The 20,261-nt window shown below is 54.6% G+C and overlaps 1 protein-coding gene across 1 annotated transcript; it reads right to left on the bottom strand.

Annotated features, from left to right (window-relative positions):
* Positions 1-271: 271 nt before the first annotated feature.
* On the bottom strand, positions 272-18,580 carry IL17D (interleukin 17D). Its single transcript, XM_027064514.2, has 3 exons — positions 18,411-18,580; positions 17,750-18,045; positions 272-718 (listed from the first exon to the last, which is right to left on the bottom strand). Exons 1-3 carry the CDS (start codon positions 18,423-18,425, stop codon positions 400-402), a joined length of 630 nt encoding a protein of 209 aa, XP_026920315.1. The 5' UTR covers positions 18,426-18,580; the 3' UTR covers positions 272-399.
* Between the last annotated feature and the right edge of the window lie 1,681 nt (positions 18,581-20,261).

The raw sequence follows: 20,261 nt of genomic DNA, 5'->3' as shown, positions 1-20,261 counted from the left end.
GAAAGCAGTGGAATAAAAAGGTAGGTATGTATCCCACCTTTTTAAAGCAACTGCCTTCCGGAAGCACCACCTACCACCTGGCTCCGGACGGTCACCCCTCCCCCTGGAGGCCCTGACGGTGCGAGGCGCTGCGGGGAAGGCTCGGAGTCCGAGGGGGCCGCCGACGCACGTTTTCCCCTCCCGGCCTCCAGCCACCTTGGGCAGGTCCCGGCCGCACGCCGCCGCCGGCCTGACGTCGCGTCCCCGGAAGGAAAGCGGGGGGAGCGGGGGGGGGGCCGGCCGGCGGGGCCGAGGGCCCGTCCCGCGCAGGCGCGTCCCGTTGTCCCGTTTGCTCGCTGCGTCCTCGCTTTCTCGCCTACGACGCGGCTCCGGGGACGCGGGCCTCGGGCAGCAAGGGCCTCAGGGCCGGCCCGGCTTGTCGCCGGGGCCGAGCAGAAGCCTGGCGCCCTGCTTGTCCATGCTGGAGTTGACGGCGTCGGCCTCCTTCTCCTGCTCGGGGACGCAGGTGCAGCCCACGGGCACGGTGACGTACTCCTCGGTGTACACCCAGCGGCCGCCCGCGCAGGCCGAGGTCCGCCGCAGGATGACGGTGGGCATGTACACCGGGGCGCTCCGGAATCGTAGGTCCTCCTCCCCGAAGAGCCCGGTCAGGCAGCCCCTGCACAGGCAGTAGGCCTCGGGCAGGTACTTGGGGTACCTGGCAGGGTCGTAGGAAATTCTGCAGGGAAGAGGGCGCGGGCTCAGTTCGTGCCCTGGGGCAACGGAACACACGACGCGCGGAGAGAGGGCAGCCTCCGAAAGATTTCGGCCTCGGGACCGGTAAGCCCGGGGACCACTGGTTACTGGGGCAGGAAGAAAGATGGGGCCGGCAGTTAATCTGGCAGGCGGTTAGCGTGCACGCGAGACCCCGATCTAACAGGTCCACCGCGTGAGTCCGCCGGATGTCAAGCGGTGAAGACAGGGTTTATAGCTACTCTCAGGCCGTTCCTTGACAACGCTCTCAGAGTCTGCGCTAACATACATAGAAAAGGAAAATGTATATATTCATGCTAATGCCTGAAATTCATCACCAAAGTTACAGCCTGGCAGAGGCAGCAGGCGGCTTGAGAGAGGCCGGGGGGCCGGTGAGCCAGTGGGGTGCTCACTGACAGGTGACCGGTACACCCACCAGAACCTGGAACAAACTCTGTGCCTCTGGCCACAACTTCCAGCCCTGAGCTTTAGAGCAGTGGTCCCTGAGGCCCCAGATCTGCCTCCCCTCCGGCCACCGGGCTCTGCAGCTGGTCTCCGGGAAGGGGCCATCTCTGCAAGGAGCAGACACTGGCCACCCGGGCTCTGACAGAGCCATGGGCCTTTGCTCGAGACACCTGTCCAGAAGGTCACAGGGTAGGCCCTGTGTCCGTCTGTCTGTCAGGGTCTGTGTGCCCTCCTCTGTTAAGGGGCCAAAGCCGCACTGGGGCGGGCAGCCTGGCCAGCCCGGAACATTGGGGGAATGAACGCCGGTTTACATGTGATCATTTCCATTCTCTGCCAAGGCTCCCTACTTTCTGGTCGGACGCCAAGAACCAACGTCAACACCTACAAAGCAGCCTGCTGCCACAACGCCAGAGGAGTCTAGGGCTTGGCGGAGTCAGATGGCTCCCTGGGAGGGAAAAAAAAAAAAAAAAAGCACCTTCAGACAGAACTCTACCCCTCCCCCCACCCCCATCATCCCCTTCAGTGAGCCAAGAGGCCATCTGGCCACTAGTGGGGACCCAGGGCCCCTCCCTAATGTCCCCTCACACAGGCGACTGCTATGACCCCAAATTCTCACTTCCATTAATCTCCCCATCGAAAACATGTACAGTCCTCTTCTGAATGTTTCTTCCTCTTCTGGAGCCGAGTCGTAGGGACCCTAAACTCTCAGAGTCAGAAGCCACGACTTCTAACCTCTCAAGCCACACGTTCGTAGCCCTACAACATGCCGAGCCCAGGAGGCCCCCCAGTGTGCCGTGCCAAAGGGGCCTATGATCTAAGCTTTTAAATCTTAAAGGGGCCTATGATCTTAAGCTTTTGAGGTGTGCCCAAAGGTTTTTACAGACAAGACCTCGAGGTGTATATGGTTTCTCATCCGGGTTTTGTTAACGCGTGCTCTGAGAGCAGAGTGTGGCTGCACAGGGAGGGACAGTGGCCCGAGCTGGCCCTCACCCTGCAGAGTTTGCACAGCTGTACGTCCTTCAGATGGAACCCCCTCTGGACTGGTTCTCCCATAGGTCCTCGCTGCTAATGACTAAAATTCATCCACAAAGTGAAGAAATTTCCGGTTAAGAGTGTGTTTGGACCATCCAATTAAAGAACGGGGAGTAGGGGGCTTAGAAGTGGGGGCGGGTGAGCGAGTAGTGGGATGTCCAAGAACAGAGCTGAGGGTTTCTTTCGGAAAGGAGCTAAAAGGTGGGCAGACGGACAGTGCTGGCTGTGAGTGCGGGCGTGGGGGGGTGGAAGCCTGAATGGACTTGAGGCATGGGCGTGCTGGGATCGTTAGACCGATTGGCCAAGAGGCTTCTCCATCGAGAAGCTCGTGTCGGTGAGGCAAGTGTTAACTCTCGGTCAGTGGCTGGATGAGGGTGGGTGGCTCCAGATGTGTCAGGAAAGGACATGGGTTTCTTTTTCTGTTTGGATCCGACGTCTTTGGACGTTAGTGGACTGAAGCGTGATTGGGTGGGGAAGAGCCTAGAAGCGGTTATCTTCACACAGCAGCAAGTTTACTCGCCGCCAGCTACGTGCCATTTACACAGTCCGAAGGAACTCGGGGAGCCGTGCATCCCAGAGCGCAGAGCGGTGGGTGAGCTGGACGGCACCTGCTGCACGTAGACAGAAAGGAGGTCAGGGCGCCCAGGAACCAGCAGGGTGCCACAGAGCAGAAGGGTGACCGTTACACCAGAGGACCCAGGCCCACCTGCCACTGGAGCCTGCCAAGAGGGACATCTCCAGGTACGCAGCCACTGTTTGAATGTGGAGGATGAGGTCAGAGGAGAAGTCAGCAGTGACTCCAAGGCTCCCCTTTGGGGTGCCCAGAAGAATGGGAGCAGCATCGCGGGGAGCAAGGGGGCCTCAGACACAGGTGTCCCTGCTGGGGGCTTAGCGCTCGGTCACAGACCCCTTCCGCTTCCCTCTCAAACTACCCGGGCAGAGTCAGGGTGAGAGCTGATAAATCTGTTACACGCAAACAGGAGCAGGGCAGGGTGGGGCCGTCAGCACAATCGAGTGATCTCCGAGGCCCCGACACTGAAACTACACCGATCTTGTCTCTTCATCCTTCCCTCCAACATGAACACAAAAATAGTAGCTGAAAAAGACTTTCTGAGCTTCTTATCGCTACTCTTTCCTGAGTTCTGCCATCAGGAGCTTTTGGAATGTGGTGGGCTCTCCCCTCGCGAGGACTGATGAAGCTGTCCACTGTAACATTCCAGCTTTTTCAGCCTCCTCTGTGAAGCCTCATTCCCACCCCTCACTGGGGTACGCGGGTGAGCTATGGGGGTCCGTGTCGGGAAGAGTCCAAGCCCTTTGCCTTGCCTTCAGAGGCCTCCACCACGTGGTCCCCACACCTCTCCAGCCTTGGTGTCTCGTCCCTGGCGCGTCCCAGCCTTCGGTCATCCCCAAGCAGAGTGCCCCCTGCAAGTGCCTCAGCTAAGCGTTTGCTCGATGCCCTCGCCCCCAAACCAGTGTCGACTCAATGAAATCTTGCCATATTCAGGGTCCAATTCAGATCATTAAAAGTTTTCCAATTCCCTTAGTCACTTAACCTCTTTATGCCCCACATCCTCCTAACACTGGGTGCCCGTGAGATAGAGCTTCACTTTCTCTACGCCTTCCCCTGGGAGGGAGGAGTCGGGGCCGTATTTCTACTCATCCTTGTGGCCTAGCATGAGAATAAGAGTTCGGTGGCTGGTGAGCTGGTGACAGTGGGTCTGGACCACACAGCTTCCTGTCCTTCATACCCTGAAGTCCATATGAGACCGTAACTTAAAGTTCAGAGGAAAAGGAATTTGTACCGCCTCCAGTCACCTTCAGCATTCAGTCAACACCTGAGTGCCAGTGACGTTTCGGATAGTGAGGATGTAGGTGAAACACATATCTACTGTACGTCCAGGGAGACAAATGCACACACACTTAGAGGGTGTATCCAGCCATGGCAGCGGGGGAGGCTTCCCAGCAAAGGTGGTTCCTGGGTGGATTCGTCCAGATGAAGAGGGGAGAAAGGGTAGTTAGGGCACAGGGCAGAGTGTACAGTGGAGGGACTAAGTTGGTGTTAGGAACCACGGCCTAGACGGGGAACTACAAGATGGGCTGGAGCCATCTGTGGAGCCTGGGTCATTAAGAGGCCTCCAGTTCACGGCCAAATTTGGATTGGACCCTGAAGGCAATGGGAAGGATGTTAAAAAGGTAAGTGATCCAATCAGATGGGATTTCAGACAGATCTTTCAGACTACAGGGTAGAAGATGGTCTGGATTCCTGGAGAGAGATACTGGCTGAAGGTGGAGATTTTTAAATTATTAGCATATAGTTAATGGTGGTTAAGTAAGATCATTCAGGGGAGTGTGTGGAGAGACAAAATGAAAGATAGGGAAAACCAAATTTTTTTTAGTTGTATAACTTTTTTTCAGTTTTTCAAAATTTTTTTACATTTATTTTTTTTAATTTATATCCAAGTTAGCGTATAGCGCAACAATGATTTCAGGAATAGATTCCTTAAGGCCCCTTACCCATTTAGCCCGTCCCCCCTCTCACAACCCTCTGTTTGTTCTCCATATTTAAGAGTCTCATGTTTTGTCCCCCTCCCTGTTTTTACATTATTTTTGCTTCCCTTCCCTGTGTTGATCTGTGTCTTAAAGTCCTCATATGAGTGAAGTCATATGATATGTGTCTTTCTCTGACTAATTTCGCTTAGCATGATACCCTCTAGTTCCATCCACATAGTTGCAAATGGCAAGATTTCATTCTTTTTGATTGCCAAGTAGGGGAAAGCCAACTTTTAAGGGAGAAGATGTCTCATTGTCGAGATTGCCAGAATCAGGAGTGGCGTTCCCTGAGCCAAGGAAGGCAGATGCTTTAGAGGGGCTAGTCAAAAACTGGAGTTGATTGGGCTGGTTTACTGGAAATATAGGGACAGAGGAACACGTTAAATGGCACCGTGAGGATATGACCAACAACATACAGAATGTGGGAAACTCAGCACATGTTTGTTCCAAGCGGGAAAGGGAGGAACCCAAAAGAGCATTGAGTAGAGTGACCTAAGCCTGGGGCATGGGGTGTCGCTGACCTGCTTTACACCTGCTGTCTCGGTGCAGTCGTGAGTCGAGCAGCCTTCTACGTGCAGTGTCTCCTTTTGGATGAAATATCATGGCTGCTTAAAAAACTTATCCAACCCAAACCGAGGGACATTCAACAAAACAACTGACCACACTCTTCAATGTCCCAAGAGACAAAGACCCGAGGGACTGTTGCAGGCTGAAGGCCACTAGAGGGTCCGGACCACCAGAGGCAACGTGTGAGCCTGGGCTAGATCCTGGAGCAGAAAGGGGGTATTGGTGGGCTGCCCTGAATAAGGTCTCCAGATTATAGTACTGTTATCAATGCGTGTTTCCTGCTCTTGATAATTCTGCTGAGTTATGATGCTGACGTTTGGGGAATCTGGCTAAAGGGTACATGGGAATTCTTTGTACTGATTTCACAAATGTTTTTTGTTAGTTTGAAACTATTTCAAAACACAGACTTAAATAATATAACAGAAAAAATACAGAGAAAAAATTTTTAAGTTTAAAAATGCTTATAATCGAGGAATTTTGACCTGACTGAATATTAGAAGATATCAGGGAAGTATTAACCTCCAGTGTGTTAATGGTACTGTGTGGTTTTATTTAACAGAGTCCTTATCTTTTCCAGATACACATGAAATACATGAGTGTTCACACACACACACACACACACACACACACACACAAATAGTGCTAAATGCTTGTGAAGTTACACAGTGCCCTGGGAATTTGCCAAATGGAAGGTCTGTAGTGATTATTAATTCGGCAGAATTTTTAAGCTCCCAAGGTGGGCACTGGGAGAGGGTGTGGCCCCTCCATGAATGCTCAAGCCAGCCCCCCAAAGCAACACAAAGCCCACAGACCACCCTGAACGTGCGGGTGGCTCAAGGCTACTGCGCCAGGGAAGTCCGAGGTGGCTTTAGAGAACAAGGAGGGCTGAGTTGGACGAGGGAGGGGGAGGAAGTGCTGAGCAACCCACCCCCAGGGCAAGAAAGCTGGAGACCAGGTGGGTGGGAATCTGTGAGCAGGTGGCTGCAGCTGGAGTGCATGCCTAAGTGTGCAGGGGGTGAAGATTTAATAAGAAATGTGACGGGTACAGGAGCCTTGAAGATCAGAGCAAAAAGTCTGATTTTACTTTCCAGACCACCAGAAGCCACACAAGGACCCGAATCACGTAGAGACATGATCAGTGGATGTTTAGAGAGATCATTCTGATAGTGGCATAGACCCAAGTCCAGGACAAAATCAAGGCTGGGGCAGCCTCTTCAAATTCAGTTTCCTCCTCTGGAATGCTCGTGTGACCTGGGGGCATCAGACATCCCTTTCGATTCCAAACAACTGGGATTTGTCTTTCTCTGCACCATAGCGCGCACGTACCGACCCATGTACCAACCCATGTACCGTCTGTTAATGACAGAACTGACAGTCACCTGATGCTGTGATGGTCAGACGGCTCATCTGACAAAATATCTACCCCAGCCCTACCGGGCAAGTCCCCCCAGACTGAAATTTCCACTGTCACAGTAACACCTCTGGGCTAAGGCATTGTGACAGAGACATCTGCCTGCCCCCGCCTCTGCCTGGTATGTGGGACACAAAACATAGTAAGAAGGCGTAAGCACTGATGGTTTTCAAATCGTGGTTTTATGACCAGGAGGTTTCTCTTAAAGTAGAAATGAGCTACCAAAGGAGGGGATACGATGCATATCGCACCCCTGACACCCAGTATTGTAGGTATCGACGCCAGCAAGCACCGTGGAAGACTAAAAGCTCAAGACACATTGTGAAGGACACTAGTTGGGGGAGGGAAAAGAGGTCAGGAGAAAAGGTCTGGAAGCCTCAGATGGCCAGGGGACAGACACGAAGCCAAAACCTGTCACCCCAACCTCCTGCCTCAAGACTGAGGAAATTACCAGCTTGGAGTGCTTCCTGGTTAAGGAAAGCCGCCACAAAAACGAGACAGAAGAAACTCCAACAGGGAGCCTTTTCTCTTACCAAACATGGAAATGCAATCCAGCAAGAACCCCGCACGGCTGTCCTGCCTCCTCGTAAGCAATAATTCTTTTGTCTTCACATTTTCTGCATGCTGCTCCGTGGAAGCTTGGCACGGGAACATACTTGAAACAAATCAAGTTTTCCCCTCTGACGGGATCCAAAAGTGTCCCTGGGGCCACGTGTGAAGCTTGGCTTGAGCGAATGACAGCTGGCCCAGCTTAATCCAAGAACAAAGGACAAGTCCTCCAGGGATGATTAGAGGTGATTGAAACTGAGCTTGGAGAGGAATGTAAGTGGCAGAGGAGACAGAAAAGAGCACTGCCCCTGGGACCCTGAACTCGGTAGGAAACAATTCGAAGCGGTTCCGCGAGGACTGCCACAGGGAGAACAATGAGTACGTTCCAGCAGACAGAACCGCAGCCACGCGCTGCGCTCCATCTGATGCCCAAGTATAGCCGTGGGATTTACTGGCACAAACCGGCCGGCATGGCTCACCTGCCCGCTTTGCGAAACAGACTTATTTTGATCTCAAAACAGCAGAGGCCCAGGACGATTGCTTCACAGCCATTCCAAGACCCCAAACCCAGGTACAAAGTGGGAGAAAATGCCTTCTCCAGTTCAGACTGGGGACCCACAAGGGCTGAAAAGGTGTAAGTGCAAACGAAATTGCCTCAGGGGTCATGGTTTGCCAGATCGTAAGGTCAATGAGTTCAGCTCAATAGACTTTTTTTTAAGGGCGGGATGGAGTCAATACGAGACTTGAACCTAAAATTTCAGCCCAATTTAGTTACCGATGGTGACATTGGGCAAGTCATGGCCCCTGCCTGGTTCTTTGTGGTTGAGTGGATGGGTCTGATCCAGGCTACTTCCCCGAACTTCTTGATGGCAGGACTATTAATGTGTTATTTTTTATCAATGTCTTCTGCTTAGAAAGGACACCGTAATCCATGGAGTTTCTGAAATCCCAGAGAATTCCCCAAATTAATCTGGAAAGTCAGTGCAGTTCTAAGCAAAATCCCAGTAGATTTTTCTTAGAACTTGACAAGCTGACCCTAAAATTCGTAGAAAGAGAAAAAGTCCAAGAATACTCTAGACAATTTTGAAGAAGACGGAGGGGGACTCGCTCTACCAGATATCAAGACCTTCTGAAACCACAGTAATACAAAGACATCTGGCAGCCCTCGGGGAAAGCTGAGGATAAGCAACTTCCCTTCCTGAGAGCTAAGATTCCTCTGAAAAATACCCGTCTTTCTGCCCGGGAGATAGGCAATAAAGAGAAGGCAGAAGCAAGAATTTCCAAACCGTGGTTTTCGGACCACCTGCATAAGAACCGCGTGGGAGTCTGTTAAAAACAGATTCTCACACTTGACCCTTGAGTCAGGAGCTCCACATGCCGAGAAGCTGCCCAAGTGACTCGTCTTGCTCACTTGAAGTGGGGACACCGACCGTCAGCAAAGTCAGCAACATCCCCGGGAGGTGGTTAGCCATATGTAGATTGACTGCTTTGACGGCAAACAACCGGATGATTGCCTTTTCCCAAATTTCATGATCCCACCAGTTGCAGGAGTCTAACTAATGCAGAAGGTCACTGTTCACCCAACAAGCAGTTGGCATTGTAGAGGATGGTGTGCAGATCTCACTTGCACTTCGCCGGAGACACACAAAAGAGCTTCCGGAACCAGTGATCACTGTTCCCCCACCCCAGAGATCTGCAATTCACGACCCCGGCGTGGGGCCGGGGTGTTGGTAGTTTTTTAAAGCCCCCTAGATAATTCCAGAATGCAGCCCTGGCAGAGGCCATTACGTCTCCAGGTCTAAGAGAGATAATGAGTCACTGAGATGGGGTTTGTGTGACCTTCCAACCTTGCCTTTTCTCTTTGGAACCAGCCCCACAGCTGGGAGGGGGTGGTTATGAGACCATGGGGGAAAGAATGGTGCGTGACGAGGCCCAGAGCTGCTACGGGGGGGGGGGTTCTGTTCACCCGCCAGGGAGTAGCCGGGGTCATGAGGACCACAAACAGATTCCCTCCACTGGAAAGCTGTGGCCAGCAGCCTGAGCTGCACCCCCGCCTCCATTCCCCAAGGCCTGAGAGGGCCAAGATCTTCAACGCATGCTGCCAAGGAACTCTGGAAAATGCTCTTCTGGCCCCTCCAGGGAAACATCAGTTGTGCATTTCTCCTGAAAGAGGACATGGAAAAAATGGGCCCGGGAGAGCAAAGTCTGACCTGGCACCTGATGCCAGGAGTCAGAGCCCCAGCGGGCTTCACCTGGCCCTCTTCGCCCGCCAAGGAGAGTTAGGGGTCAGCCCTGCCCCTGTGTGGGGACTGAGGTTAACTTCGCTGTGATCCTGAACTTGGCATCGGGGTCGGCCCTGAAGCCGAGCCAGCGAGGCAGGCTCCAGAACTGACCCGGCTCTCCTGCCAACTGGTCTGGCTCTGGGCTGCTGGGAACCTGGAAGGGCTCTGCCTGTGCGTCTTCTCCCTTTATTCAAGGAGGAAACTGAGGCACCCACAGGGCGAGGGGCTTGTCCAAAGTCTTCTGCTCACCTAGCTCAGCCCCTCGCACTGTCCTGCCCGCACAGGCCAGCTGCAGCTGCGCGAGTCTGCTCTGCAGAGGGGAGAGGAGGGGGGTCGTCGGTAAACTAAATCTACAACCAGAAAATCCATTGACGCCACGTAAAATCTGCTCATCCGGGCGATCAGGGAAGCCTGGAGAGACAGTGATGGCTTGGAAAAGAATGTGGAAGACAATTTAGAGAAAAAGCTTTCCCAGAGGAAGGGGGAGAAAGGGAAATCAGAATGAGGGCCAGAACTGCTCAAAGGGTTTCATTCTTTTGTCACGGCAGATGCCACACATTCAGTGCAGCTGGGAAATATCTCTTCAAAGGAAAAACATAGCTCATGCCCACGGGGTGGCTTAACTATCTGCAGAATTTGGGTTCAAAGCCATCTTTGATGTGTCCGTCCTTGGGGCAGGCGAAGCTCCTGCGTGCAGAAGGGTGGCGCCCACCTTGATCTGAAACGAACCAGCTGCTGCCATTCATTGGTTACGAGGAATAATTTATATCAAAACATTAGCTTAGACTCTATTTAATTCTGGAAGAGTCCTCAAGTAGATCACTCTCTTTGACCTCATTAATTTGGTGAGCAGGGTACTGTCCTTCAAAATCTTCATGTGTCATTTCTGGAAGACAGACACCGTAAGGAATTTCACTTCGTGGTATGTGTGTTCCTTCCAGGACTTGGCTCAATGTTTCTGTTGGTATTAACGGTACAGACATTTTATTCAGGTGAGGAAATTTGGAAGAGGTGACGATGGGATGAAATATTATCATCATCCCTGGCTGCTCTCAGAATGCCAGAGCAAAGCCCGGGCAGTTGAAGAAAATAACTATCAAAGCAAAACCACGAGCGCATCTATTTTCAGAAAGAGAGACTTTAATCCCATGACAATGCTCCGTGACAATGCTCTTATTTTTACCCTGGAAGCAGTGATAGGTGCAGTAGAGCCTGCAGTATTGAGTAGCTCGGAGAAAAAAAAAAAATCTACGCGGTACTGAGGCGAATCAAAGGTCACTTATCCATAAAGAGCTTTTGGGGGGGGAAACACCAACATTTCTTCAACGAGGTGCTGCGGTTCCTTCTCTACAACACGGGGCTTGCTTGCTGAGCAGGGCACCCCCTCGCCCCCCCCCCCCCCCCCGCCGCCTTGCCCTCTGTGACCGGAGACCCCCCACCGGGCAGGAGGGGGGGGCGCTGCTCTTGCCCTGTCCCCCCTCCTCCCCGCCCCTTCCCCGGCCCTTCCGGTCGTGCGCCGAGCGGCACCTGTGCCGACGCACCACGTACAGATACCCCTCGGAGGCAGACAGGCTTTTCTAGTTGGTTCTTAAGCCATTCGAATAACCGGAAGATTTGAAGCAGGGACGCTGGAAAAAGTGAACTTGTTGAGGGGAAACGTTACGACCGAGACAGGACGCCCCCAGTTCCAAAGATCGCCCGGGACAGGCCTCCCCAAGAAGCCAGGTCCCGGGCGCGGGAGCCGGCGGGTCGGCGCGGCGCCGCCCCCTGTCGGTCACGGTGGGCGCGGCGGCACCGCCGAGGTCCCGGGCCGGGGCCCCTCCCTCCCCGTGGGGACCCTCTTAGTGCCGGGACCCAAACGTGCGAGTGCCCCAGGGGAGAGGGGCATTTGAGAGAAAGATGACATTTTAAAAGGGGGCTGGGTGCAGCGGGGATAAGTTCAACATTACACTCCGAACTTTTCTCTCTTTCTCTAGTTAACGTTCATTCCTTTCACGCTTGTAAAAGCGACACGATGAGGGGAAAGTGGTGTGAAAGGCGGTGCCCGGTGCAGGCAGGAGGCCAGCGGCAGGGACTGCGCTCCGAGCACCGCCCGGGCTCGCCAGGATTTGGAGTGGACGCCAGCGCTGCTGCCGTGGCCGCCCCGGGAGACGGGACGGTTGGGGTTGGCTGGCCCGACGGTCTGCAGCGGGGGAGGCGAAAATACGCTTCCCGTTCCAACCCTTCCCGACGAAAATCCTTCCCAAGTGCGGCATTGCTAAACCTCCGACGATCGCCCGACCGGAACGTGAAGGTCGTGCCGGAAATGGGCATCGCCGGTCTGGCCCAGGGGGCGGTGGTCACCTCGCCCGACCCACGCGTGAGCCGGAAGCTGTTGCTGCTGCCGTGCCCCTCTTCCTGAAAGTCACCTGCTGAAAGTTCTGGAACTAGGGAGTGGGGCCAACTTGGGTTCTGCACGGGCACGGGAAAATACCAGCCTAGCCCCTCTGGCGCGGGTGCCGTCGGACTCTCCTTTGGCTGTTCCCCCACCCCCACGGCCCCTGCCACCCGCGGGAAGGATCTGCCCCCTGGGGGTCTCACCGCGTCTTCCAGTTCCAGGGTGGTGGCTGCCTGTGTCTTTCTTTTTCTTTCTTCTTTTTTTTTAATATTTATTTACTTTTGAGAGAGAGAGAGAGAGAGAGAGAGAGAGACAGAGCATGAACGGGGGAGGGGCAGAGAGAGAGAGACAGACAGAATCCGAAGCAGGCTCCGGGCTCCGAGCTGTCGGCACAGAGCCCCACGCGGGGCTCGAACTCACGAACCGGGAGATCATGACCTGCAGCTTAACAGACTGAGCCACCTAGGCGCCCCATGTGGGCTGTTTCTAAGTCACTCGCTCCCCCAACCCCCCCCCCCCACAGTGTCCTGTTCTCTCTCTTCTTTCCTACTCCCCCTGTTTCTTCTTTCCATTTCTTCCTTGCCCTTCCTCTGATCCTGGAGTTATTGTCAAATAAATTTAGGTGCAGTCTCTTAAATTCCCAGGAGGAAAAGAGTTATATAGAAAAGTAGTAAAGCTTAAAACTAAATTGTTGTGCATGACTCCCATCCTAGAGAAAAGCTATCTTTAGACTACGACCCAAAATTGAAAAATATAAACAACTTAAAAATTATTTCGAGTACCGGTGGGTGTTTATTTTTGAGGTTTCAACGTAAATGAGTGATGTGTACCTTAAACCTTAATAAACCTCAATGTTCTTCCAATACATTTCTTACTATGTCAATTTGGCTTTGAAAAAAAAGCTTAATGAGCAATCACATGGATTTTATTTTTGGCATTTTGTTTCTAAAGCTTAAGAGAAACAAACATGATGCCACAGAGTAAATGAGAAAATATTTTTATGTTCTGGAAGTTGAATGCTGCTTTTCTTACTAGCATACTGATGGGAAGCATGGGCTGAATGGAATCAGAGGTCTGGGTTAGGCCCTGGCTCTCCCATTTAATGCCTGTCCCCTGGGCCGATTTCATGCCCTGTCCAGGCCTGGGTCCTCGGACGTAGCACAGCCCAGCTGTGGGGGCACCAGGGCTCCATCGGATCTGCGGGGCCTCCTCTGGAAGCCCTACGGCCTGTCAGGGCAGTTCTTTTCAGACCAGTGCTCTCCCCACATCCAAGGCCGTTGTTACCTGCTGAATTTTGTTTCTTCACTATCTGCTTTTTCCTCACGGTTGGAGAATTTCCCTTTCTTCTCTCAATTTAAAAATGAAGATGTTTTTGAAATAAAAAATACATGCACATGGCAGAAAATTCGAAGGTAACAAAGGAGTGAAAAGTGAGAGTCCTTCCTACTCTGTCCCCAGTTTCCAGGCTCCCCCCCCAAAAGGCACCATGATAACCAGGCTCCAAAGGGGCCCCAGTGTGTGTGTGTGTACATTTTCAAGTACCACTTTATATATGCGTATGTTATGTAACAGCTTGTCCTTAGCACACAAACGCAGGCAGCCTGCCGTCCTCACTACACTGCGCGCTGCCATATCCGCCTGTGGGCAGTGATGGGCTGCTCGCCTCAGGCGGGTGCGCAGCCACCCCATTCCTCTCTCTGGCTGTTTTTACGGCATTTTGTCCAACTAGTTGCCTTTTGGGGGATGTTGGGATGGAACTGCTGGGTCGAATGTGAAGTGTGGATGGCTAATACCCGCTTGTCCCGACGCGTATCCTCTGCGGTATGAGAATGCCTTCCCCCGCCTTGCCAAGGGAGCCTGACGGGCACCCCCAAAATAAATAAAGGCTTCTCAGCATTGTTTTGATATGTATTTCACTTACGGTGCCTGAAATTGGGCATCTCTTGGTGTTCCACACGACCGCCATTCGATCCTCCTTCCCCAGGAACTGGCCACAGCTTCTGTTCCTTGTTTCAGCACACATTTTTGCCACTGGTTTACAGGAAGTCTTTAGGGAAGGAGCCCTTTGGGACGTGGGCTACGTCTCCCAGTTTGCCTCTGTATCTTTCTAATTTTATTTTACTTTTTATTTGCCAAGAAGAAATGGCATATAATTGTGTAACTGAATTTATCGGTCTTGTCTTTTACGGCTTTGGGGGTCTGTGAGCTACTCTCTAACGCTCCACTCCAAGGCTGTAAATATAACTGACCATGTTTTTTACGTGTTTGTGGTCGTATTTTTACATTTAAATCTTTGAACCATTTGGAATTTATTTACTTGTACACGGAAGTGAGACAGAACCGTGTTTTTTCCAGCTGGTCACTCAGTTGTCCCAACACCATTTATGGGATAGTCCATCCCTGCTAAAAGTAAAAAGCCACCTTATAATCCAGATTTCTGTTTTAAATTCTATCGTATCCACCTAAGTGGTCCTTTCTGTGCCTTTCAATATTTCTGACCGACAGTCCGTTTCCCCGTCCACCCTCCTGAAGAGTTCTGTTTCTAGCCTTAAATACCACTTCCAATTCCAAGCTCACGGCTGCACGGGGGAGCACACTCTTCCCCCAGGTTACACAGGCACCACGACACCACGAGGAAACCGATCCTATCCTTCCACACACCTTCCACACGCAAGAGCTTTGGAGCTTCCCGTGCACTGCTTTTCCCAGGCTCCCAGGGACTCAGGAGGCAGTGGGAAGTGGTCAGAGGCCAGGAGGGCAGAGCCGGCTCTCGGCGGGAGAAGGCCGGGCCTGCGTCAGCACCCAGCAACGTGCAGTCCTGACCAGTGCCCATCCCTCGAAGACTGTCCTTCCTTCCGAGGGGGGAGAGCCTCCGTTTGCTCACCGGGGGAGCAACTGCCTCGCCGTCGCTAACAGTAAGACAGATAACGCAGATGATGCCACCAGCCACCTGATGCAGACGTAACCCCCGCTCCCCGGCTCCACACAGCACAAAGGCTCCACGGGCAGACCTGGGCAGCCTAGGCCAGGACTGCTCCATGCCGTGTGTTGCTCTTGTCCGTGACCTCCCTTAGCCATTCCCTCCTCCCTGCGGCTCCTGGATCTTTCCTAGGGGACACAGGTGTCAGTCCCCAGGAAAGGTAGTAAGGACGACTCAATTTAACGTACTATGCAGAATTCTAGGGCTGACAACGCCTGACCCGTGCTCCAGCCCCGATCTCTCCTTTGGCCTGCCACCTGCGGGCCACGTGGTCATTCACGCATCTGCTCCTCTCGGGCACATAAAACTCAACGGGCCTAGTGCTGAACTTGCTTCCTTCCAAAAAATGCTCCTCATTCACTTTTTCCATTTTGCTTAAATACCATCAACAGTCCAAGCCAGCAATGTGGGACGTGCCCAACAGGAGGTCTTGAAAAATCACTGCTGTGTGTTACGCTTCTGCCTTTCGGCCCGCAGCCTAGTCTGGGAGGCATCTATTTGCCAGGAGAGATTAGAATTCATTGTAGAAAAACGCAGAGGTAGCACTTCTGTCTGGAAAAGCCAAGCTGTTGTTTTGAGAGATCTTCCAAGTTTCTCTAATGCTATTTAGCATATCGAAGGTATAACATGAGGTTGGAGGAAGAAGGATGATATAAAAGTCCACCCTTTTGGGCTGTGGGAATGGCGGGAAGAAAGAGGGAAAGCAAGAGAATGAAGCCACCATAATGAATGGTTCAACATGTGTGTCCTGCGGGCATCAGGTGAATGAAGAGATGATGAAGGCAGGAGGTGGGGTTCTGGGCCCACCGTCCATGGTGGGAGGGAGCTCAGCCACAAGGGAACTCGGTTCTTTGCCCAGTAGCCAGGAGAAGGTAGGCCCACTGACCAGCAGGTGGAGGCTTGGAGACGCCTAGATTGGTTTCAGACAAAATCATTACATTTTCTCTGCACATCTTTTTTTTTTTTTTTTTAAGGTTTCTTATTTATTTTTGAGAGAGAGTGTGAGCAGGGGAGGGCAGAGTGAGAGGGGGACAAAGGACCTGAAGTGGGCCAGACAGCAGAGAGCCCGATGTGGGGCTTGAACTCACCAACCATGAGATCATGACTCGAGCCAAAGTCTGACGTTCAACCGACTGAGCCATCCAGGCAGCCCTCATCTACCTATCTATCTGTCTGTCTATCTATCTTTATTTATTTATTTAGAGAGGGGGGGTTGGGGCAGAGAAAGAGAGAGAGGGAGAGCGGGGATTCCAAGCAGTCTCTACTCTGTCAGCATGGAGCCTGATGGGGGCTCCATCCCATGAATCCTGAGACCATGACCTGAGCCGAAATCAAGAGCCGGATGCTTAACCGATGGAGCCACCCAGGCGCCTCTCCCTGCACATCTTAATAGCTGTGTGGACTAGAGCCTGGAGGCATTACACTTGTTCTACCCTTTCCTGCCCCCTCACTCCCACGTATGATCAGCATGCATCAAGTCCTGTCACTTTCACTTCTGTAAGTAATATCTTTCAAATGGATCCCGGTCTCCTTTTCTCCCCTGCCACCGCCTGAGTTCAAACCCTAACTGCCTTTTGCCGGAAGTACTGCGCTGCGTTAGTCCGGCGTCTCCCCCTCCCATCCCTCCCTCATCAGGGAGGGCTTCCCAAAACACAAAGCGGTCACACGACCTCCCTGATCAAAACACACCCTGCAGGATGCATTTCGGACTGGCGGCGTTGCTCCTAAGGCCGAACCTAGCTCCCGCTCCCTCTGCAGCCACTGCCGGCCACGCACAAGCACACCCGCCCTCGCGCTTCTTCAGGCTCCTCCCCCTTCCCATCAGCCACTGCTTCCCTCGGGACCACCCTTGTCCTCCCTCTTTCACTGAGGCCTCTTCCACGTGTGGCGGTGTCCAGCTGGCTGTGAGCCCCTCGACGGCGATGACAGTCCGCCTTAACAGCGGGGAAGAGGACAGTCGTAAGTGCGCGCTGGACACACTCCGGCCTCACTACTCCCTGCTCAGGCCCCAGGGCACCCCGGCCTGCCTCGCGCGCTGCTCCTTTCTTCCGAGATGACCCCTCTACCGGGCCAATCTCGGAATCACGTCCACTCTCCGGCATGCATTTCCAACGCCACTTCGATCCCCCGCACCGCTCGACACTGTCCCACTCTGCGGCTTTCGCGTCAAGTCACGTGCTGCCTCGCACGACGGTTTCTTTCCCAATTATCCCCACTCCTCCCTTAGACTACACTCTCAGAGGATGGGCCCCTGACGGTTCAACGCTCAGCAGCGCCTGGACCGCCACGGGCACTCCAGAGACGTCTGTGGCCTGCCACACCAGGACTTCCACGCAAGCGCCTCCCGTACAAAGCGCTGGAAAACTTCATGAAGAACCACCTGGCTTGGTCCTCCGCGTAGCCCATCGAACTACACACCTGGCCAAGAACAGGTACTCAAGAAACGTCCGTTCCACACCCTATAGCGAGACGGTAAAGAGCGGGAAGCACGTTTCCTCCCAGGGAGGCGACAGGGCTTCTGTGGGCACGAACCGCTCCCCACCCAGGTTCTGCACCTGCTCCGCCCCTCCCCCCCCACCTGCCCTTCGTCTCCCCGTCCGCCCCGCCCCGTCCCCCCCCCCCCCCCGGACCCACCTAGCGCCCTCCGCCCCACCCGCCGCCTCCCGCCGGCCCCGCCCCGCCCCACCTGCCCGCCTCCCGCGCGCCCCGCTCGCCCCGCCCCTCTCGCTACCCCGCTCGCTTGGCCCCCGCCCCGCGCGGCCCCACCTGCCCCGGCCCCGCCCCGCCCGGGCCCCGCCGCTCACCTGTAGGCCCACGGCGACACGCTGCGCAGGTTGGTGGGCGGCCGGAAGCGCCGGTCGCCGGGCCTGCCCCCTGCCGGGCAGCTCGCGTTGCGCGCCTGCTCGCGCGGCCCCAGCTGCAGCGTGTGGTGGAAGGCGCCCAGGACGCCGGCCGCCAGCCGCCCGTACAGCTGCTCCAGGAGCTCCTCGGGCCGCTCGGCGCAGCCCCGCGGCCGCGCCGGGCGTCTGCTCGCCCTCAGGGCGCCCGCGGCCCGGCCCGGCGCCAGCGCCAGCAGAACGCCGACCGCCAGCATCCAGACCTGCGAGACAGGCCGCCGCTCAGCGCCCGCGCCCCGCCCGCGGTCTGGGAGCCGGTGGGCGCCCCCGCCCCCCCCGACCCCTCCGCCCCCCCCCCCGCCCCCGTCGCGCCGCGGACCGTGAGGCCCGCCCGGAGGATGGGTGCTGACCAGACGGGCCCCCGAGCGCCGCCCCCGCCCGCCCGCCGCCCCAGGGGGCCCCGGGGCCCTGCCCAGCGCCGGCCCGCGCGCCCCGGGCCGCCGCCGCCGCCGCCGCCCCGAGCCGGGGGCCGCGCGGGGGGCGGCTGCGGGGTGCGCGTGTGCGTGTGCCTGCCGGGCTGCTGCGCGCTGGGCTGCGAGTGCCTCTGACGGCCGCCCGCGCCGCTTACCCCCGCGCGCGCCATCCCCCCGCGGCGGCGACGACCTCGACGCTCCGCTCGCCGCGCCCGGCCGGCCAGCGACGCCGCAGCCCGCCGCCCTCAGACTCACGCCCCCACACCCTCGTCATCCGCCCGCCTCCCTCCCGCGGGGGCCGCGCGGCCGAGGAGGGGCCGGCGCGGGGTCCGGGGTGCGGGCCGCCCCCCGAACCGGACTCGGCGGCAGGAAGTCCCCCTCGGGCGCCTCCTCCCCCGCGTCGGCAGGCGCGCGGGGACGGGCGGGCGGCACGAGGTCGGCGGACCGGGGACCGCGGCGGGGCCGCTCCGCGCGCGTCGGGGACTGGCGCGCGCTCGCCCCTGCTGGACTGCGCGAGCCCGCGAGCCCGGGACCCCCCGCCCCCGGCCCCGGCCCCGGCCGTCTGGAGGACGGCGGCGCCGACTCGCACCGGGCGACTGTCGCGGCTCCCGAGGCCCGGGACGTGTGCTGCGCGGCGGCCGGCCCGGCCGAAGGAGGCCCGCAAGGAAGGAAGGACCCGGCCTGCAAGCCCCCCACGGCTCGAAAGTGGGTTAGGGGAGAAGGGTTGCGGCTCAGGGCAAAAAGATTCTTCTCGCAATGAAAGCTCTCCGAGAACAGAACGGGCCATCTGGAAAAGGAGTGAGCTAAGACCTAGAAGGATTCTCCTCTTGAGGACGACTTCCTCTTCCGAGACTCCGTAGTTCTAAGAAATAACTATGTTAGCGATCAAAAAGTCTCCTTTTCACAGGGTGAGAGGCCGTATTGCCTTTCCCGTCAACACTCATGAAATGAACCTTCTGTGCCTCTTCTAGCAACTCTAAAATCAAAGCACTAAATCTGTAACCCAACTTGTGTTTTTACATCTGTGAGCGGGCATCCCCTGGTCTGTTACGCTGTTGGCGAACTCCTACTCCGTGGTACCTGTGAGTGCAAGTGGTCTTGTAAAATAAGCCTAATAGTCTGTGAATAAATTAAAACAAAAGTATTTAAATGGGGGAACTAGATACTCCAAGAACACTTGCTCATTTGTTCATTCTACAAAATGATGCTTTTTAGGTGGCAGGCTAATGAGTCAACGGCCGTTTTACAGAAGTCCTTCGCAAATGAAAACAAAAAGACTGATACCAGCCGAGAGTGTAGAAAAGAGGTAATTTATGGCTCCCTAAAGGGTCTGCAGCTTTGTATTTGACTACCCTGGTTGTCTACGAGGTAATTTGTCCACTTGATTCCACTGCGTTTCAGTTATGCTGTGTAGAAAAACAACCCTTTTACATGCCTTGAACGTTGTGTAACTGAAGAGTTTCGGAATTACTGCTAAGAATCCCACTGAAATCTCCATTTTAAGCAATTTAAGCCATTTACAGCCCTTGGTGAGTAAACATTTGAGGTTATAAAACACTTTTTTTTCTGACTGGCAGATAAACTGTTCGTGTTCTCTGTTACCTTTTCTGGTAAAATGGGAATAAAGATCTGTACTCAAATGCTGCTTATTTTGTATTTGATAAAAAATGTGGGAGGCCTCTAGGAGAGAGAGAGAGAGACCATCATCACAATAGTTTCCTGGAAACGCTCACTGTGTCTCATTACGACATCCTTTCATGTGTAAGGTGACACAACTGAATTGTGCCAGACTGTTAATTCTGTGTATTGTTCAATAAAATGCCTTCTATTCTTTGATGACATCTCAACCTCTCTTCTCCTCCCTTGATTACTTCGGAATGAGAAAATATTTACTTCCCAACTGTTTCACCGGAAAACACTCACCTACTCGATAGGACATAAAATCCATCTTTGCGAGACTAGACAGTTGAGAGAACGTAGCAACAGGTGCAAAGTGTCTCGTCTGG

Source organism: Acinonyx jubatus, chromosome A1 (genome assembly GCF_027475565.1).
Source record: "Acinonyx jubatus isolate Ajub_Pintada_27869175 chromosome A1, VMU_Ajub_asm_v1.0, whole genome shotgun sequence".
Lineage (NCBI taxonomy): Eukaryota > Metazoa > Chordata > Mammalia > Carnivora > Felidae > Acinonyx > Acinonyx jubatus.
The sequence above is the reverse complement of the archived record's forward strand: the minus strand, read 5'-3'. Positions and strand labels throughout refer to the sequence as shown.